General features: G+C 33.1%; 1 protein-coding gene across 1 annotated transcript; it reads left to right on the forward strand.

Moving 5' to 3' along the window:
* Positions 1–347: 347 nt before the first annotated feature.
* Smp_176730 (putative cys-loop ligand gated ion channel subunit) lies at positions 348–10,026 on the forward strand (the record flags this gene model as incomplete). The annotated part of the gene is made up of 4 exons (XM_018798018.1): positions 348–389; positions 4,617–4,832; positions 6,063–6,596; positions 9,979–10,026. 4 exons carry the CDS (start codon positions 348–350, stop codon positions 10,024–10,026), a joined length of 840 nt encoding a protein of 279 aa, XP_018653002.1.

Consider the following 10,026-nt stretch of genomic DNA (forward strand, 5'->3'; position numbering starts at 1 on the left):
TAATATGATAGAAATAACAGTCTCAATACTTTATGAACCTTTCTCATCTCTTTTATGTTTCACTTAAGTTTCTACAAAAAAAAATGAATAATTCATATGATTATTTCATAATGTACATATTTTTCCTTGTGGTTTTGTTTTGTTTTGTTTGCGTAAAAATATAACAACAGTGACAGGAATTGGGTAGGTAAGGGATAGCACAGAGAGAGAGTGAGTAAGGGAGAGGATAAACCAGAGTAAGGTGAGGTGATGCAATCGTAAGTTGAAAATTACTCAGAGCTTTTGTCCTTTCCTTCTTCTTTCTATCTCTCTTGCTCCAAACTCTACCCAATATCATATCTTTTCCAATGATTGGTAAACTAAATCCAAGTGAATTGTGCATTACATCCGTAATTTTTCTAATGAAGGAAATTTTTGAAAAATATGTATCACATGCACTTATTCGCCTTAACTTATTCATAGAAAAGCGAAAATCAGACTATTTTAAGTGCTTTCTCATTATTATTTTCTTGTTTTATAATATACTTTACCTATTCTGTGCGTCTCTGAAAGATTTAGGTAAACTGTGCGAATATATAGTGGGGTTATATGTCGCCACCGCTAAAGTGTCCCATACTGTGATGAAATAATTGTCCAATGCTCCCTGATTTTCAACTGTACCCCAACTTAGATCAATCTGTTATAACTTGTGGACTTATGCCGTATTATCATATAACGTAATGATACCCGCAATTAAAGAACAGTGAATTATCGGCCGGACCAATGACACATATAACCCGTACGTGCAGTCTAGAGTCTTTATCGGTCCTCTATCCTGCCTAGTCCTGTTTGTTAAGTCCAGAACGCCAATCTCAACTTCCGCAACATGAATCACGTATTTCAAATATACTGGGTTTATATACAAACCAAACAGACCATATAACACCATAAAATAGAAAATAGCATTTGTACAAGATGAAGCCAAAAGTAGCTGTGAATTTGGAAGACTGTAATTAATTGACAAGTCAATACTTTTATTAATGATAATCTTGAACAAATTCTGTCTTTATAAAAAAATTATTAGAATAAAACAAACCATAAACTCACTTGGTATTGTTTGTTTGAATCTTCCCATTGATGTTTAGGACTGAAACTGTTCAGTCTCTTATTGCCATATGTGCATATTGTGCATATTGCCGTGATATAGCCTTAATTCACAAACATTATAAACCAAGATGGATAGTGGCTAACAAGGGAATCCAGTTTGACGCGTGTGTCATCCTATTTGGGATTCGTCAGCTGGATGTACCTGCATCTCAGAGTTGATGTTCACTCTGAAACTCGAACCTAGTACCTTTCATTTCAAACGCCATCGCATTATCCACTCAGTTACTGAGTCCTGATAGTTACTTTCTGATTATTCAATTAAAACTAATACAAATAATCGGTTTATTTTCAAAGCAATCTTTTTCACCAATTAATTTTCTTAATCTTATCCTATACATGATAACGTCATAGTTTGTTTGTTTTTTTCATTTTATTATTTTATCCCCTCTATATTACATATAGGGGATATTCATTACTAAAATATATTTTGTCGAATAAAAAATAAAAAAATAAAAAATGAATAAATGTTAATTTATTTAAATAAACCAAATTCATTTTTAACCACAGTCACATTCTATGGCGTACTCTTTTTTTGAAAAAATGGAATAAATAACTAATCTTTGCCTTTTTTTTTCTGTTTATCCCTCAGTTACTAGATTCTATTCTGTGATATAATAAAAAATATTGGCAGACTATAGGTAATGGAATATCAATGATCATGTATATATATATGCTTGTGTATATGTATGTGTATACACAAATGTGTACATGGCTGAGTATATTGAGAGTATGTATATGTCATATGAGATAAACAGAAGAAAATGAGGGTAATAAGCTATTTTCATTAGTAACAGTAATAATACTACTAATATTGAATACTATATACACTTAGATACAAATATATTTACATTATACGCATATATATATATAAAGAGAGAAAGGGGGAGGGAGGAGAAAACCATTTCTCATCTGATAAACAAAAACTTTCATTTTAATGAATCTAATGGAGTTCAACTTTGAAAAAATTATGATTCTACTTTCTTCTATAAAGAAGGAAATATGATCAAAGATGATTTAGTCGGATTTTTAGAAAAAAATCAGTATAATGTTAATATTTTTTGCCAAGAAAAACATAGTAATATAGTTAAAAGAAAATATATTATGAATTAAGCACTAGTAATGAATATAAGTGAGTAGACATTAACACCGTTGGGTGCCGGCCGGATCAGTGGTCTATAGGTTAGGTGCCCTGGTGCGAGGCTGATAAGTCCTGGGTTCGAATTTCGTAAGGCGGGATCGTGGATGCGCACTGCTGAGGAGTTCTCAAATAGGGTGAAACGGCCGTTCAGTGCTTTCAGGTTTTCCATGGTGGTCTAGCTTCAATTGACTCATGATCTCAACTATATAATATTATTTATTGAGTAAATTAGCCAAGTAGTTTTAGTAAATAAATTCAATCTGTCATTTTCTTTTTATAGTTCAAGATAGTTCAATTTGATACAGTAAAGCTAATGTGAGCGTAACATTTTGACTGAATAAAAAGATTATTGAATTAAGCAGTTAGCAGCACAGCATATTAACCGATATAAACTGGTCAAAGTGCAGTAATAATACACATGTACATCCATTTAAAGTTGGTTACTTATGAATTAGTTAATTAGTTATCATGATTTAATTATGATCTAATAGAAAAGAAGTTTAATTGTCTTCAATTTATTCATTTATTTATTTAAACACACAAATATTGGTACAAGGGGACACCAGATAAATATGCGCCGCACAAATCTCATTTGATTTGTTTGAGGGCTGTGATACTGACCAGGTGCCCAAACTGAAGCAGGTGGTTTTCTTTGGGAGCCACACTCGGAGCCTTTGACCTAAAGGTCTGATCCACAAGTCAGTGGAGCATCGTAAGTAGATGCAGTCCCATGATAGCCGGTGACCAACAATTGATTCATACGCCATTTGTTCCCTCAGGATACTGGAGCACATGTGCACCATTGGTTTGGAATGAGGGTTTTCCAACTCCCCTATGTGGACTCTTCATGTCCACCAAGCGCCGGACATTCGCTTTTCGTCCTCTCAATTTCGTAAACAACAGTTGTGCCACGAGAAGGCAGTGAGTAGGACTTCTCTGATAGAGGCTATATACGTGTAGCCATGTGAGAGCATTTCGAAAGGGAGAATGGACTCTTCCCACTCTCAGCCGTACCAGGGCATTTATTTTCAATAGACTAATCGAGTTCTTTCAATACATACAGTAGAAAGAATAATTTACTCAACATTGTCATATTGACTATCAATGCTTTCAATAAAAGAAAATATGAACGATTCAAATTAATAAAACCTTAAAAAGACATCTGTACATGTTTAAGTCCTGATTAATATTTTAAAGAAAGATCATTGATTCGACTTATGTTCACGCTCATCAGTAGTATAAAATTTTATAAGGACACTAATTATCTTTCAAGATCACATGGATCAAATCATTTAGCTTGTATAGTAGCACAAAGCATACTTCGATAACTCAATCCATACATATATGAAGATATTAGTACATATCAACATATAACGGTTACAGTTTTTGTCAGGTTAACTAATAACCCCCATTTAACAAACCTTTAGTTAACAATTAATAGAACTTAAATTATTTCAGTTTATGCATATTTGGTATATGGACAACAGTTGAATCTAGGATATCCATTTAGTCTTATTTGGGAGTTATCAGCAAAATACCTCTATACCTCCCCCCCCAATATATTATCCACTGAGTTATTTGGTCCATGAAGCCACAAGTTTGTACAACGGGTACGAAATTACAAGTAGGTGCTTATGATTTCCATTGAATTTCAATGTGAATACCAACACTGGGATCTAGATGCATTCATTTGATGAGTAACAAATAAAACGAAACACTAGACCTGAATTCCACTGCCACTTACATATCAAAGATAATAAAACTTATGACACTATCCTATATCAAGACAATCCCCTCTGGATGCACATGTATAAACGGGGACTGACTTATTACAGCCTCGATTATCAACAGAGGGAAATTACAAATCAGTATTAATATTTCATTTTGATCTTTAAGTAGACATTGTATCAATTAATATCCAAGGTTATTGTATGTCTAATTCGTTTTTCTTTACAAAACTTATCAGTTTCTCGTTATCAGTATAAATAATGATAAATAATAATAACAATATAAGCGAAGATGGATAGTGGCTAGCAATGGAATCCAAGACGCGCGCTTCGTCCTAGTAGGGACTCGTCAGCTGGATGTGCCTGTAGCCTAGACAATATTAAGGCGATCCGCGCAGGATGCACATATTCAAATAACAAAATGATCAATTACAGTTCTAAACATCAATGGGTAGATCTAAACAAACAATACCAAATAAATAATAACAATGCTTTAAACTACTTAATTAACTACTCGTAAATATTATCATCTCCATGAATACACTACAATCAAATAATCAACGTATTAACATCAATTTCATTTATTTTTTTCTTTTATTATACAGGATTGTACAAAAAATGGTACAACAAATACTGGAACTTATAGTTGTCTACTATTAATTATACCACTTCGACGATTAATTGGTTCTTACATTGTTACAACTTATATTCCAGAAGTTTTAATTGTTATGGTATCATGGTTAGGATTTTGGATTGATATTAAAGCAGTACCAGCTAGAGTAACATTAGGTTTGTTAACATTACTTGGTTTGTTAACTGAAGTAAGTCCTATTGTTTTCATAAGATAATTTGATTTGTTACTGATAATCGATGTTTTAGACTAGAAAATAGTACCTTTTACTTCAAGTGCCTAACCTGTTATTTAATTAGCTTTTAAAACCAGTTAGTCAAATTAAATAAAATATATGACCGTTGCACAAGCTGGTGGTTATCTACATTTGTCAGCTCAATGAATAACGCATTGATGTTTGAAACGTTTAGTGTTTAGTTCAAGCATCAGTGTGAATACTAACGTTGGAATGTGCAAGTTCATTCAGCTGACAAAATGCATGTCCTATATTCCACTGCTAAGCACTATTCAACGTTCGTAGCTGCTTATGATTAAATGACAGTGTACTTAAGGAGCTTAATTAAATGAAGACCTTAGTAATAGAAATGTGAAGCTCTTAACCTTCACAAATCAAGTTAATCTTTATTGTTTGCGAATCTAATCATTTACCAAAGTCAAATGATCCTCTTATGAACTTATTATGATGAAGATGGATTGTAGTTTAATAAATCCCCAGGGTCATAGACATACACTTCTGGGGAGCTCTGTAATACAACAAAACAGCTGTCCAGTGTTTCCAGGCTTTTAATAATTGTCTACATATATATATGAAAATATCAATTTGTTAGCTAAATTTATGCCACATAATCTAATTTGATGAATAAAATATACACATATAAATGTGAGGAATTTGTCCAGATTGTTGAATTTGATAATCTACACCATTGACTGGTCTTGCTTAGACAATCATTTAAAACCAGGAAACATTGAACAGGTGTTTCACCCTAGCACTGAACTCATCAGCATTGCATATTCGCGACTCAATGAGAGATCGAACCCAGAATCTTGATGTCTCTCTAAGAGTACTTAACCTTTGTACCACCGAATTATTATCCGTTGATTTACATTTCTAACTTTAGTCGACCCACAGTATTGGACCATCATCATCCACTGCCATTGACTAAATGACTCACTTCAAACAAGAATGATCTCAGTTCATTCAATACTACCTAATTACTACAAAAAGATTAAATTAGTACATTAGGCCATTTGGAAGTTTGGATTGAGATACTCTTATTTTGATCATGTTTGTTACTTTATTCATTTTTTTAAGAAAACTATCTCCATGATTTCTTATTGATAAAATCCATTGTCTTTCTTTTTTTCCTCTCTCTTTCTATTCCGTTTTGTTTTAACCAAAACAAAACAAAAAAATAAACAGAGTAGCAGTGTTAGTTCACAATTACCTAAAGTAACCTATTTAAAAGCAATTGATGTTTGGTTAACGGTTTGTTTATTATTTGTCATCGCAGCGTTAGCTGAATTCGCTTATGCTTATTTAATGACACCTAAAAGTGACAGTCCTGAATGGGAACCAGAAGTGAGAGATTTAGTCAAAACTTTATTAGTAAATTATACTGGTGAAATTCGTTGTTGTTGTTGTTTCACAAAGAATCGACATCATAAACCAATTTTCAGAGATAATAATAATAATCAAAGATCTCGGTCACATCAACCACAATCCCACATAGATAATAAACATAAAAAATTGAATTCACATACAAGGGATATTGAATCTGATCCTGAATTTACAATGAAACCAATGAAAAAATCGAGTAGAACAAGTAGATCAAGGCATATCAAATCAACAAATCTACGTTGTAAAGTTTGTGAGTCTTATCAACCAGTATGTTGTACTTGTCCAGCTTGTGCTCGATTAAAATGTCCTGAAGCACCAAGAAAAAAACAAACACAAGTATGTTGTATATGATTGATATTTTTTCTTGCAAGATTTTAATCATTTGATATGATTATAAATATTTAATAAGTCTTCTGACTGAACGCTGGAATCGGTTTCTTAAGTTCTTCTACTAGTCCCCAGGTTAAATCTACATGACAACTTGAACACGAGAGAAAAGGCACGAAATATGGAAAGAACACTTTACTCCAAGGTTAGTAAACAGGGTATTTATAGCATTTCAGATGGCCTCGGGTTTCTGGAATGTTCTGGAACCCTACTAAACATAGTAGCAGGATCCGGAACTTGACACGTGACTCTCCGCTTTCTAGATGTTTCTGAAGAACTTCTATTCAATGCTGATTGGATAAAATGTTTCCCAGTGTTTTCAGGGCCCCTCTGGGCTTTTTTCGAGAAATACACTGGGTTTCCCTAACAATATCAAGTTATTGTTTTAAATAATTAGAATTTGTTGACTAGAGTAGAGATCTGATTTAGGGTGCAGGAAACCCCTTTTGACTTCGGTTCTGTGTTAGCTGCCACTCATCAACTAGGCGTAATCCAACTTTTAAAGGTAAGCGATGTTTCCTGTGGGTTTCAAATCTGTCATTCCATTTCATAGTCTGAGACATTACCACTGAGGTTTTAGATTACAACTGACCTCCTAAAATACTAAGTTATGTAAACGAATTAATTATCGAGTAGTATCATACTTGTATGGCCATTACAGTTGGTTAGATTTCATTAGTTAATTTGAAATGTGATCCTTTGTATCAGTGATTCTATGTTGTATTAGACAAATTGAATTTAGAAATAGAGCTTAACAGGTAATAATCAGTTATATCAATTTAACAGTTGCACAGAGACCCTAAAATAATTTTATGGTGTGGTGAGTAACTAACATAAAAATACTATGCTTCTAAATATCAAAGTGCATCTATTTGGCAACTATTGATTGACTTGAATCCAGAGGGACTTGAGTCAACCGTGGACTTTATACTGCACATTAATCTCCAGTTAGATTCTCCCATAATTGTAGTTATAATGTACACACGGTAAATTCTTAACGTAATTTACAATTCTTAGTTCCGGTCAGACTTAAAGTACTAGTATTAATTGTTTAGAAGAGATGGAACGTAGCTAGCAGTGGAATCCAGAATGCACGTTTCATCCTATTTATTACTGGTCAGCCAGATGTGCCTGCATCCCAGAGTTGGTTTACACTCCCGGATTCGGACCCAGTAAAATAGGCTCCAAACGCCAACGCATTATCCACATAGCTACTAAGTCCAAATAATCACCCACTTGTCCAAAGGGTATGAGTTTTAACTGAATGGTTTCTTACATTTTTATTAAAGATTCCAAAGATATATGAGATATATAGCTGAGTTTAAAATAGAGGTCAAACGTTTTATTAATTACGCTTAGAATAACAAAACTAATACTAATTAAAAACTCCACGGAAGAATTGGAAAAACGCCAAAAATAAAAACATAATTGTTATTGAATCAAATGTTGTTTGTTAGAATGAAGGGTGTTCCTCCAAAATTATAGATTTAGGGAAAAAAGTGGTACGAAATATTTCACTTATATTTTATACTACTTGTCAATAGTTCATATTATTCATTAAAAATATTAACTGTAATCAACACCCATTCACATATGTCACTTTCATTGTAAAACGAGTAATAACACTCAACAGTATATATTATCATCTATCATTCCCATTGAGGATTCTCAAAATAGAAGTTTGCTAACCTGGATTAAAATTTAGAAACGTCATAGGATACATAAACTAATTTACGTAAATAGGAATAATATATTTGTAAAATCTCAGCGAATGAATTTGAAGTAAATCCAACGTTTCGCCTGCAATCTGGTGAAGTTTGGTTTTTTGAGGAGAGAGAAAGATTATCATCACAGAAACATAGTTGAGTCCTATTTCTTTAGTTCCTTTTGTGTAAATTGGCGATGCATTTGATTACAGATTAGTCATTTCAGAAGATCAACCTCAACCCAATGGAGAAACCGATAATTTTGTGGATGAATAGTTTTTATGAGTAAACATCAATCTTAAAAATGTTGTTTGTAAATTATGTATTGAAAAATTTAACTAAGAGTGATTTAACTTTCTAATGTCCGACATATTAATTTGGAAACACCTAATATCACGGTTTGACATCATTTGAAAGCTTAGGAAAATTGAATAGATCCTTAATCCATGTTTGTAAGCCATCACCAGTACTCAGTCAATTTTATGCAATATCAAATCCATAGGGTATAGATGTAACGGTGACAGTATCAAAACCCATAGGTTCGAACTTATTAGTTGCCCAAATCAGCTACCATTCTGGTAAATCCCACAATCTGTACCAGCTGTTAATGATAATATCAGTTGTATGTCTATCAATAACTTAGTTTGAAAAGAATTTCTTAAGCTACAGTGCCAAGCCGTTACCAGTTTAGTTTAGCTAGGTCGAGGACAAGACAGGTATCATCAACGACAGTAGATGACAGTCACTCAAAATTATTAACTGACTGAGGTCAGATATGTGAACCATTAGGTGTGAAACGCGTAGACTAAATGTAGATCGCTGCCAAACCTTATGGTCTTAGTCTTAAAACATCATCAAGTACTGTGTGTACATTGATAAATAATTCAAAACAGTTGTTTATTGTTCCCTAATTTTAAGTGGTGATCTCTACATAAAGCCAATTCGTGATACAATACTCAATAATAACTGGTCAGTCAGTGAGTAAAGCAACTAACTTATTTCTCTCCTAAACGTAATTTCATTCACCAAATAATTGAAAGGTTCAATATAATTTATCTCCATTGAGTGTTTCTGAAATATCATTATTTTTAACGTACATAGTGAAAACATTAGTTTCGTCATAACCGTTAATTACAAGTTTGTGGTTCTGTCAAGGACGTTAGATCTCCAGAACTCACTTGAAAAAGGTCCTAATTTTGTAATTTTATCCTGAAAATTTGAATTTTATGTTTTCGCGTCAAGAGACACTTAATTGACTTACAGCTTACATTTCCCACTCGGTAATCCTTGACTGTGATTTCTTGACGTGGGCGTTTCTATCATTGTATAAATAAGCTTGATTTGTGAGCTTAGTGACCTCGTATTTTATGGGTGCTTGTAGAATATATTCTCTACACTCATCAAGTCTTGATCTAGTTAGCAGGGCTGGGGACACCGGATTAGAATAGCCTATCGTATCACTGTGTCTTTGACTTTCGTCCCGTTTACCGAGTAAAGTGAACGCATAATAGAATCAAGCATATCAGGTTCGCAACCCTACATAACACTAAATCACCAAATAGTCAGACCAGTAGGGCTAATAAATCGCAATATATGTACTCAATTTACTCAACTCCATTATTTAGTCAGATATAGACCAGTTAAATGATTTATCAACACACAATATAAAGTAA

The sequence above is a fragment of the Schistosoma mansoni genome, chromosome 6, assembly GCF_000237925.1.
Source record: "Schistosoma mansoni strain Puerto Rico chromosome 6, complete genome".
NCBI classification, from domain to species: Eukaryota; Metazoa; Platyhelminthes; class Trematoda; order Strigeidida; family Schistosomatidae; genus Schistosoma; species Schistosoma mansoni.